At 38.8% G+C, this 23,487-nt stretch overlaps 1 protein-coding gene across 11 annotated transcripts in view; it reads left to right on the plus strand.

The window, feature by feature from the left end:
- The window catches only part of GK (glycerol kinase), an 82,820-nt gene that overhangs the window by 35,476 nt on the left and 23,857 nt on the right, over window positions 1–23,487 (plus strand). For 3 of the 11 annotated variants that reach the window (XR_004477539.2, XM_033407958.2, XM_033407962.2), the window contains exons 5-14: window positions 246–329; window positions 3,670–3,746; window positions 5,835–5,972; window positions 8,036–8,145; window positions 9,897–9,963; window positions 11,082–11,099; window positions 12,794–12,829; window positions 13,202–13,269; window positions 17,521–17,563; window positions 18,041–18,121. Coding sequence is in view for 10 of the 11 variants with exons in the window: in XM_033407958.2 (XP_033263849.1) it covers window positions 246–329; window positions 3,670–3,746; window positions 5,835–5,972; window positions 8,036–8,145; window positions 9,897–9,963; window positions 11,082–11,099; window positions 12,794–12,829; window positions 13,202–13,269; window positions 17,521–17,563; window positions 18,041–18,121 (722 nt within the window). In the remaining variant the exon portion in view is untranslated. The remainder of the gene's footprint in view (window positions 1–245; window positions 330–3,669; window positions 3,747–5,834; window positions 5,973–8,035; window positions 8,146–9,896; window positions 9,964–11,081; window positions 11,100–12,793; window positions 12,830–13,201; window positions 13,270–17,520; window positions 17,564–18,040; window positions 18,122–23,487) is intronic. The other 8 variants (XM_033407959.2, XM_033407964.2, XM_033407963.2 and 5 more) reach the window with 6 other exon arrangements.

Below are 23,487 nucleotides of genomic sequence, written 5' to 3' on the forward strand. Positions count from 1 at the left end.
ATTTACCTGGTCCTTGTCCAAACGGAAATGCTATTGAACCAGAGACTTTGACTGGACTGCCTCTGTTCCCCTTCCACTCCATGTCTCTTCCTTCTCTTTTTCTACGCTTAAATGTGTAGGAAAATGTTCATCCTGATGAACTTGCCCATGTGATCTACCATTTCCTAAATGGTCGGCAAGAAAATGCAAACCTTGAACCTGGCCATCTCTAGCATGAATTGCCATTATTTCTCCTAATGCTCCAGCTGCTCCAGTTTCTCCTGGCCCTTCAGATCCAGTTGCCGTTGTTCCCTCTGGCTCTTCAGTTCCAGCTGCTGGCGCTGCCTCAGGTATTGGTGCTCTGGCCCTTGCTCACTTCCCGGCCTTCCAACTCGGACACATTGGGGGAAATTGACTGCTGCTGCTGGATCTGGATCTGGCCCTTCTTTTGATTGTTCTCAGAAATTATCTCCACGAGGGGCTTAGTCCTCCAGCTTGGGGTCTTCTCTTTGGCTTTTGGTCTCTTATTCTGCAAACGTAATTCTGCCATCTTAGCTTCTTTAATGAGTTGTCTAATTTTTTTTGTTCTTAATTCAGTTAATTTTGAGCATTTGTGAATTGCTTAGTAGTATACCGACCACTGACATTTTTCTCTTTGGCAGTTTTACTAATTCATTCCATGTATTCTAATTGCTTTAAACCCTTGGGTTATAAAAACAAAGTAAAAATTATGCCAGCCTTCTGTGATCATGGAATAATGGAAGGAGAGGGACTTTTGAGACCATCTAGTCCAAACTGCCTTATTTTATATTCTGGAAACCCAGGCCACGAAGGGTAACGTGACTTGCTCGGGTCACATAGCTTGTTGGTGGCAAAGCCAGAAGATGTAGATTTCACCTCCAGTGTTTTGACTCCTTTTGGTGAGGGGTTCATTCTGCACATACCACTGTGGCTACTTGGAAGCTTTCAAGTGAGGAGTGTAGTGCCCAATTTCTTAAGTAGTCCTTGTCAAGGAGCAGTAGAATCACAGAGCCCCTGGAACTCAGAGAGCCACTTGATCATCAGTTTGCCTTTAGTTTTGTTTTTAAATTAATGATTGGAACAAATTCAGTATCCTAAAGAACATTCCCTAAAAAAGAGGTTCTCAAGCTGTAGTATAACACTGAATAACATAGGTAGAAAGACTCAGGCCTTCCTTGCCTGGACTTGCAACCAGAATCCTACAATGTAGGGACCGGGATGTGTGATTTCAAAGTTTTCCAGTTGGTTCTGGTGTGCTTTCTGGATCAGAACCACTGATGTTGAGTCTTAAACCACTGCAGTGTTTCTTAAAGGGGAGGGGCATCTATTTAAAAGGTGTATTTCTGGGCCCCCCTCCCCAGACCTACTAGCCAAGAACTTTTGGGAGTGGGGTTTATCTTTAATCTCCCTAGTGATTTTTATGTCCATTTAAATATCGAAAAATGCTGATCTGGAAGGTTTTGAGTCAGTAAACAAAAAGCCTAGAGCAGTGGTTTTCATGTCCCTTGGTAAGAAATAGATTTTACCTCATGATTCAACAAGCCAGCATAACTAAAACAGCGTTTCACAGGTCAATATTTATCCTACAGAGTCCAGTGAATGCTGGCATTTTCCATCCTAATGCATCTTATTTCATTTTTGTAAAGTAGGTAATGGAAACTATTAATACACTGATTTTTAAACCCCTAGCCCACTGTAGTTTCAAACACTTGAGGATTGAGATGTGCTGTTAATTCTACCTGTCATAGGTTTAAAACTTTTCTCTCGACCTCCTCTACTTTTCCCAACTCCTCTGGTTAAGCCTTTAACACCTGCTAGGGTTGCTTGCCTATGAGGAAGGCCCACCTTTGTCACAGTCGCACAACACTGCCACTGTGTACAAAGCAGATTTCCCTTGTTCCCTGGACATGGGAGACCTTGCCAACTCCACAGTGCTGCTGCTAATGGCTGTATCAATCACAGGGCAAGTAATAGAAAACTGAACCCCAAGTAAGTGAAGTTATAAGGGGAAAAAAAGGAATTCTACAAGTAGCTTAGTTCAGGTGCTCTTTGATTCTCAAGTCAGACAGTATCGCCTGGATCCCCCGCAAGTCTGTCTCTTCTGGGTTGGCTCCAGATGTGGCCGATTCAGCTCTCTATTCAAGAGGGCAGCAGGCCCAGCTACACACTCCCAAGCTGAGCTGAGAACAGGGACTCTTTCAGACTGAGCACAAATCTCAGTTGGGCTGATTTGACCACATCAGAGCACATCAGAGGCTGATTTGCTCCTCTCCTGAACCGCTCACTGGGGACACGATACTGGACCTGGGGGTAGGGTTGACTCTCAGGCTGAGGATGAGGGAGAGTTGACTTCCTAAAGAGAATTAAAGATACAGCTCCCAGCAGCAAGAGGAATGGATGCCGGGCAGCAAATGCAGGTGTCATTGCTAGGCTATGTATTTCCATGGTCTTCCTCCTTGTGTCCTGTTTCCTTGGTTATGATGAGCCTGTTTTCTTAAAGTTTTCCCCACCTTTGGGAAGCAGCATAGTGTCCTGAAGCCCCTGATTTAATTCTTATGCAAAGTAGCCACTGTCAAAATCAAGCACAGGCAAGCCCTCAAGGGAAATGATGCTTTAAGTAATTTAAAAGAATTGGTTAAAATTCAGGACAGGAAACAACTGATTTTTGAATGAAGAGAAAGGAATAGTACAGTTAAGGATGGGCCAGACCAGACAGTAACTGCCGGCACTCACACGTGTAGTGGGCAAGTATGCATAATCTTCCTGGTGCCCTTTAAATAAACTGTGTTTTTAGGAGGCATCTGAGCACAGTCAGTGCCTAAAAATATCGAGTGACCACTCACAGATTAAAAGTTAAGTACAAACCTGAAATCTGACAAATAAAGCTCAGCTGATCCTATTGTTTACCTTTTGCAATTGCTCTGTATACTATTTAATGCATTCTCTTTCGCAAGCCTTCTGCCGTAAAGCAGAACAGAACTTTCTACTAGGGGGATGAGAAAGTGGATGATAGTTATTTAGTGAAAACAACATTGATCTGTTAAAATGGGGAGTTTTTTTACAATCTAGCATGGAGAAAGAATGGTGAGCTTTAAATAATTCTTGTAGCGATTCTGGATTCTAGCCTACTTTGAAAGAGTTTAATGTAAATAAGCATTTTGTACATAAGCGACTGAATCTTATTTTTTTCCCCCTCTATAATAGTATCAGGTTCTCTACTTTGTCACAAACTGCTACCAAGTTTTTCTAAGGTACATGCTTTAGACATGGTACAGTGATCCTGGGCTGTGCATTTTGCCCTGGAAACTAGCCTGCCTAGCGTTTAGATTTTCTCTGCACTCATGTATGCATAGAAAATCCATATCCAAAAATTTTTTTCATTTTTTTCTATAAAAAAGGATACAAAATCAGCACCCTCAGGTATGTATTGTTCTCCTAACTTGGCCTATAATTTTGCATAAAAGCTTCAAATTCTCCCTCATAAATTTATCCTCTCTTCTAACAATATGCCCATTCATTTCTAATTTTCTAATTTCTGTCTTTCGAAAGCCGTAGCATTTTAATTGCTTATGGAAACTAATCTGTCTCCTATCCTTGACAGTGATTTCATAAAGATCTGATTTTTTTAAATGAAGTTTTTCATATATATTGTTGTATTTTGGTCTATAGTGTGGCTTGACCTAAGAACCCAGTCTACCGTTGAGAGTCTTAGTAAACGAATTCCAGGAAATAATAACTTTGTCAAGGTAAGAGATCTCTTCAAAAGTATACTATAAAAATGCCTGTTTAACAAAAAAAGTTTGGAGATTTCACCAGGCCTTACATCTTATTGCACAGTAGTTATTTGATACAATTGATAGAATATTTCTCCACAGATAATTACCTTTCTATCTTCCTTGCCCTGTGGTAGATTGGAGGAATAATATTCCAAGGTAAATAGGCTGGAGGGGATAATAAGGTGTCCCAGTGGCTTAAACCATACTCCTCACGGAGTGCTTCCTATAATTCAACCGTGCTTTCCAAATCCTTCTCTCTTTTTTTTACTGTCCATCAAAGAAAGTTCTGCGTGCTTTTGAGTTTTTAGGCATCTGGATTCAGGGAGAGAAACTAGAAGACGCTCCAGCCTTTACTTGAACTCCTCTTCCACTTTCTTTGTATGAAGAAGCCAATAAAAAATGCCTAATTTTCAGTCCTTATATAGGTCTCTCTTCAGATAAATGAAGGGAGAGAAAATTTTTGAAACAGGCGAGGTACTTTTCTTAGCAAGGTCAAGGCCAATTTCTCCTACTGTCCAAAAAGAAATTCCATTTTTTTTTCTTTCTTTTTTGTTTTTGGTTTATTCCCTTTATATTTGTCAGTGGGACTCTTAAATAGCAGTTTCTTGTGGTTCTTGGTTCTGAAGCTAGTGCTCAAATCCCATTAATTGCAGCAGTCTAACAAACCATCCCCTACCATTACCCACCCAAATAACCTTGGTCTTGTCCTGAGTATGCCCTCACCCATTTCCTATTCTGTTCTCTTGGTCAGCCTGCCCAGCCTTCACGCCTAACCTCCAGCTGCACTTTGCTTCAAGGGGTGCATGTTTTTCTCTCCAAAGCCATTTTCAGCAACTTTTACACCTTCTACTTAAATCATGAAAATGAGATATTTATATGCTACCTCACTATTTGGTTTGTGGGATGACCCTCGGTCCTTCAAATCAAAGAAGCATATTCCCATATGTTATTTCCTTTTATTATTTTTGAGCATTGATCTTCTTTTTCTAGGAAAGCTAGAAAACTATGAGTTAAGATTCTTAACTTACAAGCTTGCATTCAAGTGTTATATCCTTTGGTTTGAGCTTTTTTTACTAAACATATCCATGGGAGATGAGAAGGAAAAGGGATCACTTTCTGTAGTTGGGTGATAAATGAGAATAGGGATCAAGAAGGGGAAGATAGTTGCCTTATTTTGATGTATGTATTTTCTTAACCACTTTCACCAGCCCTTATAAATGTAGTGTTTAATATACTAACAAAAATGAATTGGACCTGATCCATTCTCAAGGAAGGTTGATAAGCCCATGTTTCATTTTTACCCTTTAAGCTTTATTCAGTTCACCTTCCCTTTGTTCAATCTATTTGCTGAATTTAGGCAACTACTTTCTTTTATATATATATACTATTTTTTTTAGTTTATTGAGGTAACATTGGTTTGTAACATCATATAAGTTTCATGTATACAACATTATATTTCGACTGGCAACTACTTTCTTAAATAGAACAACTTTGTGTTGCTTTAATCTGGCGTGTCTTTGAGCTCTACTTCATTCTCCACCAATTTTATGTTGTTTGAATATGTGTATTGAATATGTATTTGATTTTTTACACACATAAATATATTGTTAAGGCTTATATGTTTCAAAACAATCTTCTGGTTGTGGTCATTAGTTTATGAATTGATATTCTCTCTGATTTTCAATAGTTTAAATATCACTTTCATGGAATATAAAATAAAAAGCAGAGTTTTGGGCTAGCTTCTGTATGTAATCCTAACTCATCACAAAAGTTAACATCTATGTCTTAACTATCTAGATTGCAGGGCATGTGTCATTTAATTTTCTCTTTACCTTGCTATGTGGATGCTCTTTGAACTGCGAACATACCACTCTGATCTTTTTTCATGAACATGCTTTCCTGTGCCATGAGATAGGAAAAGTATTTTTATCCATAATACTGTAGGATTGCCTTTAGGGCCATTGAATATTTTGTGATTTATTGAGTTTTTTGATTTGGTGTTTTATTTTAAGCTGTTATGAATTTAATTTCCTGGCTGAATTTCATAACTGTTTTTAGTCCAAGACAGGCCTTCCACTTAGCACTTATTTCAGTGCAGTGAAACTTCGTTGGCTCCTTGACAATGTGAGAAAAGTTCAAAAGGCAGTTGAAGAAGATAGAGCTCTTTTTGGGACCGTTGATTCATGGCTTATTTGGGTACGTTTAAATATCATGTGTGTGTGGAGAAAACTTTTAAACTGCCTATCTTTCTTCTACAAAGAGTTTCAAACTTTTTAGTTGGCAGCATCATTAAGAAAAGCCATTCAAGAAACAGCAGAACAGTCCAGCCTCCATTTGAGAGGCATTTTTGCCTGCTTCTTCTTGATTTTTTTCTTGTCTTATTTCAGCAAAAATGGAGGATGATTACCAAAACCACATCTCATGTCTATTACCTTTAGACTAACTAATTTAGGTAATTAGCAATTAGTAAATTTAAGTAGCCTTTATTTGCTGCCTATCATACAATCCCTTGCTATGTGCAGGGGCTTGGTTCTAGGACCCGCCGTGGATAGTTAGCTGTCTGTATCTGCGGATCATGTAGTACCGTATTATTTATTTTTAAAATCCACGTATAAGTGCACTGCACAATTCAAATCTGTGTTGCTCAAGGATCAACTGTACTTCTTTTCCACTAGTCATTTCCTAGAAGAAATGTATTTATTTCTTCTATTTTCTACTATTTAACATGATAAAACACCTAGACTACGTTTGAACATTTGCTTTCAACATCACACAGCTGACTTTTACTTAAGTCACAATATGAAAAATCATAGTGGAAATTTCTGATGTATAATCTTTTTGCCTAAGCTGAACATGGATGAGTAGAAACAAACGTTTCCCAGATATCTGTATATCTTAAAAGTACATGTTCATTCTCTTCGTTCTCTCTCCTCTCTCTCTCTCTCTGTCTCTCTCTCTCTCTCTTTCTCTGTTATTTTTATTAAAGGCATTTTCAAATACACCCAAAAAGCGGAGGGAATAGTGTCATGAACCTCTAGAACAATGAGTCAGCTACAGTAATCAGCTGTGGCCAAACTTGTTTCAACTGTACTCACTCTTTCTCCCCATGGATAATTTAAAGCAAATGCCAGACATATAATTTCATTTGTAAACACTTCTCTAAGTATGTGATTATCTTTTCCAACATTCAGGGGAGCTTCAAGGGAACACTGCCCCTATTCTCACTTGCCAGATGCACAGAGCAGATCTTTCGAACCCCCTATCAGGAAGTAGCGCCTTCTCCAGCCCTCCCTGTGCTTGGCCAGGGCATGCTGTGCATTGTGCTCATGGACAGCAGTTTTCATACGTGTCGGTCACAGTTGAAATAATTCTGACGGTAATTCTCACAATTGCCTGGAGCCAGACTAAGACAAGATGTGGAACTGTGAGCTGCCATTTCTCCACTTTTGTTCCTTTCTTACTTCTCACTGATTCTACATGAAAGGAAGCAGCAGTCCTTGCAGTTCAGGTACAAGGGTATTAACATTAGAGAGTTTAAAACTGCTTTCAGGATATGTGCTTGGGTCACTGCAGGCACAGCCCAATGGGAATTGTTATTCCAGAACATGGACGCGCGCACACACATACACACACAGACAAATGCAACAAGAGCAACAACAGCAGCACAGGGTTCAGTAAGATCCTAAGAGGCAGGCATTTCAATGTATTTTACTTTGCCAAATTTAATGAGACTCTGCATCTTCCAAAGATAAGAGGAGGAAAACAAAAGCTGAATTTTTTCTTTAACCATCAGTTAGCTAGAACTGCTGTCCAGTATGGTAGCCACTTCGCCACGTATGACTATTGAGCACTTGAAATGTGGCGGGTGTGAATTGAGATGTGCATGAGTGTAAAATATACACTGTATTTCAAAGAGTTAGTACACAGAATAGAAGGTAAAATGTCTCCGTAATAATTTTTTATATTGAAAGGATATTTTGGATACATTGGATTAAATAAAATATGTAGTATTATTAATTTCACCTGCTTCTTTATATTTTTAAATGTAGCTACTAGAAAATATTCAAGTACATATGTGGCTCAGTGTGGTTCAATTACATTATATTTCTATTGGACACTGCTGAAAACTCAAAAATTAAGTAATTGAAATGTTCCATTCTCCTGCCTTATGTGCTCTGCAACTGATTATGGGTCTTGACAAAGTGTAAATTAAATTGCAAATAAGTACAGATTTAACATGTCCTTTTCACTCTGTCCAGAGCTTGACAGGAGGAGCCCGTGGAGGTGTCCATTGTACAGATGTAACAAATGCAAGCAGGACGATGCTTTTCAACATCCATTCTTTGGAATGGGATAAAGAGCTCTGCGAGTGAGTTGTATTTTGCCCTAAGAATAGTTTTCCAAGTGTGTTGCCTATTTATAACCTAAATCTTACTATTTTCAGATGTTAGTGGGGCACCAAACTTTAACTGTTGATATTTCAACTACAATATACAAGTCTGTGTTGTATATTCTTTTAAAACAGACATTTTTTTGGGGGGGGAGGGGGTACGCGGGCCTCTCACTGTTGTGGCCTCTCCTGTTGCGGAGCAAGGCTCCGGAAGCACAGGCTCAGCGGCCATGGCTCACGGGCCCAGCCGCTCCGTGGCATGTGGGATCTTCCCGGACCGGGGCACGAACCCGTGTCCCCTGCATCGGCAGGCGGACTCTCAACCACTGCGCCACCAGGGAAGCACCAGACTATTATTTTTTTTGTAACGTCTTTATTGGAGTATAATTGCTTTACAATGGTGTGTTAGTTTCTGCTTTATAACAAAGTGAATCAATTATACATATACATATGTTCCCATGACCGTTTTTTTTAGTTTGTTTGTTTTCTTAGATTCCATATATATGTGTTAGCATATGGTATTTGTCTTTCTCTTTCTGACTTACTTCACTCTGTATGACAGGCTCTAGGTCTATCCACCTCACTACAAATAATTCAATTTTGTTTCTTTTTATGGCTGAGTAATATTCAATTCTGTATATGTGCCACATCTTCTTTATCCATTCATCCGATGATGGACACTTAGGTTGCTTCCATCTCCTGGCTATTGTAAATAGAGCTGCAATGAACATTGTGGTACATGACTCTTTTTGAATTATGGTTTTCTCAGGGTATATGCCCAGTAGTGGGATTGCTGGGTCATATGGTAGTTCTATTTGTATTTTTTTAAGGAACCTCCATACTGTTCTCCATAGTGGCTGTATCAATTCACATTCCCACCAGCAGTGCAAGAGTGTTCCCTTTTCTCCACACCCTCTCCAGCATTTATTGTTTCTAGATTTTTTGATGATGGCCATTCTGACCTGTGTGAGATGATATCTCATTGTAGTTTTGATTTGCATTTTTCTAATGATTAATGATGTTGAGCATTCTTTCATGTGTTTGTTGGCAATCTGTATATCTTCTTTGGAGAAATGTCTATTTAGATCTTCTGCCCATTTTTGGATTGGGTTGTTTGTTTTTTTTGTTATTGAGCTGCATGAGCTGCTTGTAAATTTTGGAGATTAATCCTTTGTCAGTTGTTTCATTTGCAAATATTTTCTCCCATTCTGAGGGTTGTCTTTTGGTCTTGTTTATGGTTGCCTTTGCTGTACAAAAGCTTTTAAGTTTCATTAGGTCCCATTTGTTTATTTTTGTTTTTATTTCCATTTCTCTAGGAGGTGAGTCAAAAAGGATTTTGCTGTGATTTATGTCATAGAGTGTTCTGCCTGTGTTTTCCTCTAAGAGTTTGATAGTTTCTGGACTTACATTTAGGTCTTTAATCCACTTTATTGCATATATAATGAATAGGCCAAATTAAGTAATTATCTTGATTATTTTTCAAGGAAAATTAGGTTCCTCTATAAAAGTACTTTGGTTTTTGTGTGCTTTTTATTTTGTATTGATTTGTTTGTATAAAGTTGAAGTGTTAAATACCCAAGCATACTGCTGGCTTATTTATTTGTTACTATTTAATTGTACGCTAAAATAAGTTCATTTTTAATTGTTGTTTACATGACTTTAAATTCATATAAATGTTTCTAGATGTTTATTTAAAATAGTTTTATATACCGAATCTTATTGTTTTTTAGATTTTTTGAAATTCCAATGAAAATTCTTCCAAATGTCCGGAGTTCTTCTGAGATCTATGGCCTAATGGTAAAAAATAATAATAATAATTTTTCTCTTAAAAAAGGCTTTACTATTCAGAATTCAAAAGTCAATTGTGTTAGTTTTATATTTTGAGACCTGTACATTTTGTGAATGTTGACAGTATGTAAACTAAGAATTTAGTATTGTTTAAATAGTTTTATAACTTAAAATTCTTGAGTCCTACTTACCAGTTTATATTTTATATAAACTTTATATAAAACTGTATATAAAAACTTTATCTATTATAAACTTTATTGGCTTTTCTTTGAGTATTTTAAAGTATTATTGAGATAATCTAACTACAGAGGGTGGTAAGGGAATGTTTGGGCCAGGTTATGCTTTTAATCCAAATAACTGTTCGGTAGTTGTGGCGCCTGCTCTTAATTTATGGGAAGGTCTCTTCACATTTTAGTGGTGTTCTTTTTCCTGTTGAATCTCCTTTAATGGCCAAACCATGTCTCATAGTAGATTCTTTGTCAGCCTGAGCAAAACTTTAGCAAAGACACTGAAAGCAAAGAGTCTGTTCTGATTTGTGATTGCTGATTAAACTGGTTTTCATCATGGACATTTTTACTGTTGCTTTCATTGAAACCCACAGAAAGAGTAGTCTAAGCAAAAAGTACACTTAGCATTACTGAGTATCTCTGATTACACATCAGGGATGAAAACCTTTAGGACCATTTGAACTGGTGTTTAAGCTCAAAAAACTAGAATTTATGGTAAAGATTAAGAAAAGTCTTAGATTAATTGCCAAAAAATAATGTTTTGACATTTCATGAAAAACATTAGAAACTCTACTTATAGACTTTAATAATAATAATAGAGTAGAACACTAAGTGTTCTGGATAAAGCTTAAGCAAGAATTCTTAAATGTTTTATTTATAATAAAGCCCTTTAAGGCAAAATGGAATTTTGTAAGGGAAGCATAGTCATTGCTTATCTACAATTTAAAAGTGCTTTGATAATTTCATAGCTACCTATAAACTGACTTGGGTCAGAGAAAAAAAAACTATTCTTGAGAAACAGTTTCAGAGGATGGTTAAAAAAACATTTAACTGGCCTAGTTTTCTCTTGCATTTAAAATATTATGCTTCTGTCCCCCTCTCTCCCCTTGCTGACTATAGAAAATCTCTCATAGTCTGGTGAGTAGGTTGCCCACCAATTATGCTACCCATTCATTTGGAAAAGTTACAGTGCATTTCCGTTTAGTTTTAGATAAGCAGAAGTCCATTTACTAAGTAGATTCATCTAGAGCCTTCCATGACCCTCCAAATTATTATAAGCTCTAGTCAAGCTTTAGGTGTTTTTAAAATGTAACCTTATTTATTTTTAAGTCTTCCATAAGGCTGAGGAAGACTAAGGTAGTTTTCTGGAATGAGAAATTCTGATGGTCCCTATTACAAAGTACAGTTGTGATGTGCTTTGGGCTTTAGCACAATAGGGAAATTAGGTGTAGTTTTTAGATGTCCTAAACATCTATCTTAAATGATATCTTGCCCAACCTTTCAGACCAGTTAGTTGGAAATGCACTGTCACTTTTTCTGCATGCTTCACCAGAGGATATTCCCAGGAATCCTCCAGAGACCCCCCCTCCCTGTGAAGAAAAAAGAGCGCTTTCCGTGCCTGACTGCACATAGTAGATTCTGCTGGTAGTTTGATAATAACTTCAGTAGTATAAGCAAAGACTTCTTTCAGTATTTAAATACATTAAGATATCTAGTCTATAGGTTTCCTGATTCACTTTCAGCCCTTCACTTATTATCCAGGTTCAGATTTTCTAAGAATTTATACAGTAAATAAAAGATAGGTCTTGGATTAACCCAAAAGCATGAAAGAAATAAAATGTCATCCACTAGATAGAGGGTATTTTTTATTTTGTAAAGGGTTTCCACACATATGCTATTATTTCCTTATCATAGCCTTGTGAGGTGGCTTCTGTTCTTACCCTCACTGTCACAGATAGGGAACCCAGAGCTCCCAGAGGCCAGGAGACGGGCTTACAAATGGCAGACTGAGGGGTCAGGCAAAAGCTTTAGTTTGGTGCTCTTCTAATACATCACAGGTACATCAGGGATCATATTCCTTTACCCTAATTCCTTAATATCAGTACAAATTGCTTTGTATTAGTGTAAGTTGTTTGTTTTTTTTTCACAATTAAGTTTGGTAAAGTCCACAGACAGTCACTTAAATCTCATTTTTTTTCCCTAGAATGCTGGCAATACTTGATCAAAGTCAAAAGCACTATTCATGGCATAAATTAACTCTTGCTTATCAAAACTTGAAGAATGATGTTGGCTATGAACAAATAATACCCAATACCTGAACCCTCTCTTGTTTCTTACTTATCTTCAGAGCAGTTTGGGTAGGAAGAACAGTTGGTAAAATACAGCCTTCCAAAACAAACATGTTCCATGCTGGTTTAATAGCTATTTATATGTTCATTTTAAAGGATGTGTTAGTCTTTTCTTAGTAACAACAATAATAGCAAAGAGCTAATGGCCTTTGGCATGCATATAAGCCCAGGCCCATTTTGTAGATAAATAACTTGAGGCATAGAAAAGTTTCAGCGGCCCGCTCAGTGACTAACTAACTAACCAGGAGTAGAACCCGCGTCTCCTGACTCTCAGTCCAGTGTTTCACGTCCATGTCTCTTCTTGTCATTCTAGGAATATTTCTAGTATCTCTCTCTCTGAACCACTCATGTAGTTGAAACACTTGCTTTGTCTTGTCTGCCCACATGCTCTGGCATGTTGCTATTTGTGTTCATTCCTGTTGCAGTTATGTTAGTAGAGCCAAATTTGTGATTATTCATAATCCTTTTTTAAAATTTTATTAGAAAGCTGGGGCCTTGGAAGGTGTACCAATATCTGGGGTAAGTTTCATCACCAAACATCTCCCTGCTACCCGCCCCCTTCCATGTTATGGCTTCCCTTAATCAATCTTCCTCCTTCCTTAACTATGGAAAATAAGTAAGAGCAGCAGAATTGGCTAATTCTTGTTTCACTGTGACACAGTGTAGGCTATTGAGAATTTTTTCTGAATAAATTAATTCTACCTCTCCCTTCCTGTACCTGTTTGCAGTGTTAACACATGGGAAAATGGCCAAATGGAGGCGATGCAAAGAACATAAGACAATTCGTTCCTTCATAAATAAAGAGGGGAAAATAAATCTTATGGCTGTCCTAGAAAGGAAATGAACAATATTGTCTTAGTCAGTGTTCTTTATTGTCATGTATACTTTCAGTGTTTGGGGGACCAATCTGCTGCATTGGTGGGACAAATGTGCTTCCAGGATGGACAAGCCAAAAACACGTGAGTTTTAAGAAACAGACCTGAAAACCAATGGTGTTTTGTTTGTTTTTCCCTTTGGTGTTTTGAGTGAGGAAATGCTTTTGAAGTTCATCCAGGCTGAAAATTAATAGCTTAAGAGTTCCAGTACAGATATATATACTTTTCGCCATTTGTTTTTCTTCATCTCCTTCACATAGAATTCACTATATCATATGTAAACAAACTGATGAGGCTTGTGAAAACCTTAATTTGTAAAATTCAGTACCTTTTCCATCCAGAAACTAAATGTTGGTTTAAAGTATTCTTGCCTCGGGACTTCCCTGGTGGTCCAGCGGTTAAGACTCTGAGCTTCCACTTCCAATTTTCAACATGGTGTTCCTGCCCTAGACTTTCTCACTAATTATAAAGTCATATTTCTGTGGGATTTTCAGTGTTATTTCCCTGGCACTGTGCTTTCTCCCCGTCATGTGGAGTTTCTCCTTCGACAAGAAGCAGAAGGAATGACGGAAGCAGAGATTTGGTGCATTTTTCTCCTAATCTCATCTTCTTACTGCTCACACATGCAGTCTGTAACAAGCCCCATATTTAATAATGATAAGATTACTCCCACTTTAGGCTGGGAAAGATTCTCAGAGAGGTTAAGCTAGTAAGTGAGAGCAGCAGTCTTTGCACCCAGATGCAGCTGATTCAATTTAGCCGGGGTACTTTACCTCTGTACTTTACTGTCCTCCGTGTGGAAAAGAGTTCCATAGACCTGGCAGGAGACTATCTACGTTTAAGTGTTTTTTTCTTGAGGAATTTCTAATTCTCTCATTAATGTTAACTTCAGTGGTTACGTTCTTCTTTTGTCAGTAATGGAATGTCTTTACGTTTTAGATTAAGTGTTCTTGTACTCTAGTAGGGCCAGAAGTCCTCATGCAAAAGTGTGACATTATTTGTGTGAGAGGTTTTTTTGGAGGGAAGGTGGAAAAATTCTTTGCAGGTCATGATATCCTGAGGTTACCATCAAGGAGTGTTTGAGTCAGCGTGCGTCTGGAAACATATTCTTTGAATTCTGGGTCCCAGGTAGCTGAGTCAGGAGTCAGAGAAACGATAGAAATGGTAGAAAAGTAAGCTGTCCCCTCCGCCCCCTTCTTTCGTCCTCTGCCAGACACCCTAATGCTAGCTAGTAAATCAGATTCTCTCTCTGTGTCAAGTGCCTAACACTACAGAGCACATGGGAGGCGCCCAATAGAGTTGCCAGATTTTCCCTCTCTTTATCCTCCCCTCCCCCTTAAGCATTATCAGCCAAGTCCCGAAATGATGAATTTAAGTTAGGGAGGGCTTGCTGAGTACCTCTGCAGCCATTGCAGGTTGGCAGAGGGGAATAATAGCAAATTGTAAGATCTTTGGGCTCATGTTTCGCTTCCTGAGGGGAAAGAACACAAATATACAGTTCATCATATTATAAATCAGAACTTATGTGCCATAAAAAACTTGGAAGTACTGCTGTTGGGTTTCAAAGGGAGGGGAGAACAATCACAAAAGATTGTTAGTAATGAGATGTTTTGAAGACTTAGCAATATTGGTGAACGCATGGAACACTGAACCAAGATGCAAACAGGGAAATGGAAGACTTTATTTAGAGAATGTGGAGGACATTTGGGTGGGAAAGTGGTTGTGGGAAAATAAGGCTAGGGTGGTGGTATGAAACCCTAAACTTCAGACTGAGGATTTTTTTCTTGAAGGCGGTGGGACACTTCTGAAGGTTTGTGGGCTGCTGTTCAGAGATGACTGGAGCTGTTCATTAATGATGTGGCAGTCCTGGGTTAAAGTGGGGAGAGATTAGAAGCAAAGAGGACATGGCGGAGGCCACCATGGCATCTCAGTATCAAAGACAAGAACTAAGAAGGATGAGGGCTGAGGGAGGCATGGGTGGATGTCCATGGCGCTACAGAGGGACAAGAGACAGGAAGCAGGTATGGAGACTAGTCCCCTGGGCCCAGTGGTTAGATTTAGCCAAAGTAGGGAATGGGTCCAAGTAGAAGAATTTCTGTTTGGGACACGTTGGCAGTACTGGTAGACTGTACATTACACACATACGGTAATGGGGAATGAACTCAGTATAAAAGTAAGGGATTTTGAATTGCCCATATTTAGAGGTGATTTTTGAAGCGATAAGAATAGATAAAATTACCAAGAAAAAGTATACAGGTAGAGGAGATATTTAGAAGAAGGAAGAGGTGAAGGGATGTAGAAGTCAGACAAATAGAATGTAGTTAGTCATTAAAGTGGAGATCCAGTGTAGAGCTGTTGAAGAGAGGGGCTTGGTCAGCAGTGCAAAATAGTACAAATAGGTCATGGAGGCTGAGAATGAGAACAGACCGTTGTACATAGAAATCAGGTCTTCAGTGGTGACCTCAAAGAATGAAGTTTTAGTACAATGCTCAAGATGGAAGCCAGGTTGCAAGTGGTCAAAAGAGATGCGAGTAGGTAGAGAATAGAGACAGCAAGACAGAATGTGCTTTGCAAAAAGGCAACTATTCAGGAACGGGAAGTGAAGTACGTAGTTCGTTAGGTTAACAGGATCTTGGCCAAGTTTGGGGAATTTTGTTTGTGTTTTTAAGTTAAGTTTGTGTTTTAAGTGCCTCCTCTCCCCAGAGGCCCTAAGTGTAATAGAAGAGGAGTCCTTCTGCCTGTTTCACAGCTTCGGCCAGGGCCACTCACGCTCCCGCTGTATACCATCTTTGTTTGGCCCACTTCTCCGTGGAGAATAGCAAACAACCTTTAACTTTCCAGAGCTTAGAAACGTCAGACGTCTTTCTGGGATGTTTGAGGAAGGATTGGTAGACCATATAAATGCTGAAAACCCCATATAGGTTTGATGACTGGGAAGAAAAAAATAATAAAATTTAAGAGGAAAGTAATTGCCTGTACACTGTTTTGAAAGCTGTGGCCTAAATGTAGCAAGGAGGTCTCTTCATATATTGACAATACTCAGTAATTACTTATCAAGTATATACAAACTTAAGAATTCACTTTTATTAAGTACCTTGAGCCTCTGCGTCAATTTCATACTTTAAGACTTGTACACTACCATTCAGTATACAGAGTGTTTATATGGGGACTAAATCAGTACAGATTTCTCCTTTAAATAGTGTGGAACAGAAAATTCACTTCCATTTTTACAAATATTTATTAAAGGAGATTGACTTAAAATATATAACTTTTTCAGCGTCACAGAAGTAAAAAGGCGTAGCGATTTATGTGTTTGAATTCGTATATATATTATTACCTGTACCTAGTGTCATTTGACTGGTGTCTTTGAAAACTTAGATATTCATGAATCCCATGCAGGCCGACAATCAAGGAGAAGAGATAGGCGGTCTTGGGCTAATTCTCATTCACAACAGTGGTGCCTGGAAAAATGTTTATCAGAAAAAATTGCCCTGGCTTTCTATTTGCCCCACAAGTCCCGTGGGGAGGGAATCCCAAACAGGGCAGGACAGCTGTGGAGAGCCAAGGGTGATAGTCACAGCCAACTGATTTGAAAACTGTCGCCATGTGACCCTTACTGATATCAGTTTGGGCTGCTTATCTGCCTGGCACAAGTCAAAACCACTCACTCATGTCCAAGCACCAGATTTGTTGCAGAGTCCGAAGGTTTTGCTGATAAGGCTGTCACAAAATAAATTCAGTTCTTCCACGGCAGCTGTGTTACGTGCTGGCTATGACTCTCCCACCAGTGTTAGTAGAATGCCCTGTCCTGCGCAGAGAACAGGGAAAGTAGACCAGCAATAGCTTTTCCCTCTGGGCCCCTCATTTTCCCAAAGTCTACCTACACTTTCCTGTACCCTGGACCTACCCCCTCTCCATGCCAGAAGTTTATGACTGTGCTAATGATGGAGCTAGGCTGGCCCGCCCCATTGCTGGATGCCTGTTAGTCATGATGCTTCACTCCATGGGGATTAATAGCAATGTAAGTGTGACAGAATTTAGGATTTATTGTACCTCAGTGCTATTTTATAAGCATGGCCCTGGGCTATGACTAAGTGCCAAATACTATACTTGCATTTTTCCATTAGGATTGCACTAAGTACATTTTCTTCTAGACTGTTCTTTAAAACATTATTCCAAAGAGTTTGTGATGTTTGTTAGCTTTTAGAACTTTTCTAAAACTTTAATATAAATTACTTTTATTGTTCTAAGTTAAATGTTAGTTTTGTAGTATTAATGTTTCATCATTTACTTTTAATAAAATTGTCCTACTGTTCATTCTTCCCCCAACTATAGGTATGGAACAGGCTGTTTCTTACTATGTAATACAGGCCGTAAGGTTGGTTTTTTTCAAATTAAAAGATTAGTGAAAGTCTTCTTTAACTTCATATAAATAATACTTGAGCATAATTTGCTATTAAGTTACTTTTGAGTCAGGAGCTTTTATTTAATTTCTATCAGGGTTTAATTTAGAGCTCAGTAAAAATGATGAAAATCACTACATGTGAATGGTTCTTGTAAGAACCATTTTAGGTTCTTTGAATTTTACATGTGTGTGTTTAATTGTGTTAGTGGGATATCTATACTAGGACTTTGTCAGATTCTTAATGCAAATCTAATTTGGAACGAGGGATAAACTTTTTATACTGTTTAAGTGTACTGTTCTTAATACTGGTAATTTTGACTTTTAAGATCTATTTTCTGAATTGTTATATTTATTGAATTATGTTGTAACTAGATCATTTTTGCTTTAAAAATATTCTAATGCTATCTTTTTGTTTTCCTGACTAATGAAATCTTTTTCTCTTTCCTACAGTGTGTATTTTCTGAACATGGCCTTCTGACCACAGTGGCTTACAAACTGGGCAGAGACAAACCAGTGTATTACGCGTTAGAAGTAAGTACATTTCATTCAGTATAGATAATGTGACAAACATTCAAAGCTAATGAAAACCACAGTGTTGTCTGTAAGAATGAGAAGCAACTCCTCATCTGTTACAATTTTATAATGACATTGCAACAATTCAGTCACATCTTTATTTTTATTGTTTATTTATTTATTTTTGGCTGCCTCGGGTCTTCGTTGCTGCACGCAGGCTTTCTCTGGTTGCAGCGAGTAGGGGGCTACTCTTTGTTGTGGTGCGCGGGCTTCTCATTGCGGTGGCTTCTCTTGTTGCGGAGCACGGACTCTAGGCACGCGGGCTTCAGTAGTCGTGGCACACGGGCTCAATAGTTGTGGCACACGGGCTCAGTAGTTGTGGTGCACGGGCTTAGTAGTTGTGGCGCATGGGCTCAGTAGTTGTGGTGCATGGGCTTAGTTGCTCCGTGGCATGTGGGATCTTCCCGGACCAGAGATCAAACCCGTGTCCCCTTCACTGGCAGGCGAATTCTCAGCCACTGTGCCACCAGGGAAGTCCCCAGTCACATCTTTAGGCTCCACTTCCAATTCTAGTTCTCTTGCTATTTCTAGTTACTTCCTAGAAATAGTGTTGAACCTCTCAAAGTCATCCATGAGGGTTGGAATGAACTCCTTCTAAACTCCTGTTAATGTTGTAATTTTGACCTCTTCCCATGAATCACAAATGTTCTTAATGGCATCTAGAGTGGTGAATCCTTTCTACTAGGTTTTCAGTGTACTTTGCCCAGAATAGACCCATCAAAGGAATCACTATCTATGGCAGCTGTAGCCATACAAGATGTATTTCTTAAACAATAAGACTTGAAATTCAAAATTACTCCTTGATCTATGGGCTACAGAATGTATGTTGCATTAGCAGGCAGGAAAACAACACGAGTCTCATTGTATGTCTCCATCAGAGCTCTTGTGTGACCAGGTGCATTGTCAATGAGTGGTCATATTTTGGAGGGAATCCTCTTCTGAGCATTAGGTCTCCACAGAGGGTTTTAAGTATTCAGTAAATCATGTTGTGAACAGATGTGCTGTCATCCAGGCTTTCTTGTTCCATTTATAGAGCACAGGCAGAGTAGATTTAGCATAATTCTTAGGACCCTAGGATTTTCAGAATGGTAAATGAGCATTGGCTTCAACTTAAAGTCACCAGTTGCGTTAGCCCCTAACAAGAGAGTCAGCCTGTCCTCTGAAGCTCTGAAGCCAGGCATTGACTTATCTTCTCTAGCTATGAAAGTTTCAGATATATCTTCTTCCAGTATAAGGCTGTTTCATCTACACTGAAAATCTGTTGTTTAGTGTGGCCCCCTTCATTAATGAAGGTGTCTTAGCTAGATCTTCTGAATTACTTCCTGTGGCCTCTACATCAGCACTTGCTGCTTTACCTTGTACTTTTATGTTACAGAGACAGTTGCTTTCCTTAAACTTCATGAACCAACCTCTGTTAGTTCCAAATATTTTTTTCTGAAGCTTCCTAACGTCTCTCAGCCTTCATAGAATTAAAGAGAGTTAGGGCCTTGCTCTGGATTAGGCTTTGGCTTAAGGGAATGTTGTAGCTGGTTTGATCTTCTATCCAGACCCCTCAAACTTTCTCCATATCAGCAACAAGGCTATTTCACTTCTTTATCATTTGTGTGTCCACTGGAGTACTTTTAATTTACTTCAGGAACTTTTCCTTTGCATTCACAACTTCGCTAAGCATTTGGGGCAAGAAGCCTAGCTTTCAGCCTATCTCAGCTTTAGATGTTCCTTCCTCACTAAGTTTAATTATTTCTATCTAGCTTTTGAGTTAAAGTGAGAGACATGTGACTTTTCCTTTCACTTGAACACTTAGAGGCCATTGCAGGGTTATTAATTGGCCTAATTTCCTTATTGTTCTGTCTCAGGGAATAGGGAGACCTGAGGAGAGGGAGAGAGATGGGGAACGGCCACTTGGTGGAGCAGTCAGAACACACACTTTTTTTTTTTTTTTTTTTTTGCGGTACGCAGGCCTCTCACTGCTATGGCCTCTCCCGTTGTGAAGCACGGGCTCCGGACGCACAGGCTCAGCGGCCATGGCTCACGGGCCCAGCCGCTCCGCGACATGTGGGATCTTCCCGGACCGGGGCACAAACCCGTGTCCCCTGCATCAGCAGGCGGACTCTCAACCACTGCGCCACCAGGGAAGCCCAGAACACACACATTTATCATTAAGTTCGCCGTCTTATATAGGCACAGTTTATGGCAACCCAAAACAATTACAATAGCAACACCAAAAATCACTGGTCTCAGATCACCTTAAACAACTATAATAATAAAAGTTTGAAAAAATGGGAGAATTACCAAAATGTGCCACAGGAACACAAAGTGAGCAAATGCTGTTAGAAAAATGGCACCAATAGACTTGCTCTGTGCAGGGTTACCACAAACCTTCAATTTGTAAAAAACACAGTACCTGTGAAGCACAATAAAATGAGGTATCCCCACTGTGGGATTTGTGCCTCCGTGACCATAAACACTGTTTCTGCTACTCTAGCCTGAGTGTTCATTAATTTAGTCTAATAACCCCATCATATCACTGGCTCCAGGAGCATATATTAAAATATCTCGCTCTTTTTCAAATGAATTATTATCAAGCCAAGTCGATGCCATTTTGTATTTGCACAGACGATCTTTTGTTAATCTAAATTGAGGTCTTTGTTTCTTCCTGTTAAATTTCAGGATAGTAATTTCAGCCTGTTCTGACACTGTCTGAATGCTTTTTCACTCTTCCCACTGTTCCTCTTCCAGTTTTGTCTCATCTGGAGACTTAACACATAAGCTTTATGATATTGTTTTTTTGGATTTTTTGGGGTTTTTTGGTGTGTGTGGTATGCGGGCCTCTCCCTTTTGTGGCCTCTCCCATTGCGGAGCACAGGCTCCGGACGCGCAGGCTCAGCGGCCATGGCTCACGGGCCCAGCCTCTCTGCGGCATGTGGGATCTTCCCGGACTGGGGCACGAACCCGTGTCCCCTGCATCGGCAGGCGGACTCTCAACCACTGCGCCACCAGGGAAGCCCCATATGATTTCGTTTTGATTCATGTAATTTTTTTTTTTAGTTTCATAGAATTTTAAAGTAGAGAGGGGCAATAGATTAGATGACAACAGGCTTTGCTACACCCTGCTATTCCCTTGTTTTATACATGAAGAAGACAAGTGAAATTGGAGTCATTTGGCCAAGGTAGCTTGACAGCTAGTAAGTAGCCAATCGTCGATGCAAATCCCGGTTACTGGGCATCAAAGTCTAGATGCCTAGGCCGCTCCACTGTGCCATCTCCTTCCTTGTAAATCTGAGTATTCAGGGCTCCAGTCTACCAAGTCCAGTGTTCTTTTCACTGCATCTCCCATATGTCACACCCTTCTACTAACCTAGCAACTTGATCACAACACACACACACTAGTATATTAACAACAATAGATAGAATCTTTTTTCTTTTCCGAATTCTCTTCAGTTAACAAACATCTTGTAAAATTAAGAAAATCAAAAAAGAGTGCAGAGAATAAAGTTAGGTGGGTAAAACTTTTTCTCAGTGAATTCATGCAAATTCCACCTGGTCACACTGCTTCCTTTTTGGGTTAAAGTGCTTACAAAGCAGATATTTAATACCCATTTCTTTCATTTGACAGATTGTTGTTAGGCTTGGCAATCTGAGGTATTCAAAAAGTAACTTTCTACCCTTTTTGAAAACTGAAACTATAACTACCCCTCTTAGTTTTTAGTCTTCTTTCATTCTCCCTCTGCTGATTTGGAAGCAACATAACGCATTTCTCATTTTTTGTTGTTGTTTTGGAGTTTTTTGCTAGTACCTTCAAAATAATAACTATATATTTTTCTAAGAGTGCTTATAATTGTTTGGTATTTCTAATAACCACCCAACCATGATGAGGACCTTGAATGCTTTACCCTTGCCACCTCCATCCATAATCATGTTATTGAGTTTAAATTTTTCATTTCCCCTTTTTCTTAAACATTCAATAATTCATACTGTTTTCTTTTCAGTCAATCATAAATCATATCAATTGACATATTTTGTCAATTTCTGTGTCCAGTATCGTTTCCTTGGTCCCATACCTTTTACATCGTCCCCCACCCCCAGTTTTTTCTTGCTGAGGGATAGCCTTTCACAGTTCATAGAGTCTGGTGCGGTGAGCCTATTCTTTTTTAGGTTTGTCTTTATTTTGCTCTCTCTCTGGGGTGGATATAAAACTCAGTTGCTTTATCTGCATCCCTTCTGGCCATTTTTTGATGCTGATGAGACCTTCGCTGTTCTGATTTAAAAGTGGTTCCTTTGTAGATAGGTAATCTGGAAGTTTTAAACGTTATATCCTTATCATTGATGTCCCACAGTTTTACTATGATGTGCCTGAGTTTGGATTTATTTTTACTTATTCTGTTAGGTACTTGGATACAAGTCTGTCTTCAGTTCTGGAACATTCTCAACAATTATCTCTTCAAATATTGCTTCTCTACCATTACCTCCATCCTCTTCTGGAATTGCTATTGTACGGATATTGGAACCTTCCAACCCACCCTCCATGTCTCTTAACTGCCCTTTTATATATTTTTAATCTCTTTGTTTCTCTGTGCTGCATCCCTGGTGAGTTTCTCAGTATCTACCTTACATTTCCAAATTCTCTCTTTAAGACAAACAAAACAAAAATGTTTTAATTGTGAAATGTAACACATGTATAGAAAAAATGCATAAAACATCAATGTACAGCTTAACAAATTATTATAAAAAGAAGACCCATGTAACCTCACCCAGGTCAGGAAACAGAAAACTACCAGGAACCTTCTATGTGCCCCTCCCAATCACATCCTCTTCCCTTTCCCCTAAGTTAACCCTGCCCTGACTTTTATTATGATCACTCTCTTACTTTTCTTTACAATTCTAACGCTTAAATGTGTAACCCTAAACACGGAAGTTAGTTTTGCATGTTGCTAATACTTTATATATTAAAAATATAAGCGAGAGACTGAGTAATACAGTATGCAATCTTTGATCTGGCCTCTTTCACTCAACATTTTATTTGGGAAATTCATCTGTGTTGTTAAATATAACTATTGTCCCATTCTTTTTCATTACCATGTGTAAATACCACCAGCAGTATATGGGAACACTACTTTGCCTATTTTCTCTGTCTATTCTACAGTTTATCTCATCTATTACATTTTTTAATCTCACTCAGTAATTTCATTTCTACAGTCTTTAACTGGTTATTTTTCATGTCCACCTGATTTTATTTCTCTTTTCTTTTGATTTGTAATTCATGGGGTTTTTTTTCATGGAAATCATACCTTAATCTACCTCTTTGTGTTCTTTTGTTGTTACTG

Source organism: Orcinus orca, chromosome X (assembly GCF_937001465.1).
Source record: "Orcinus orca chromosome X, mOrcOrc1.1, whole genome shotgun sequence".
Classification (NCBI taxonomy): domain Eukaryota; kingdom Metazoa; phylum Chordata; class Mammalia; order Artiodactyla; family Delphinidae; genus Orcinus; species Orcinus orca.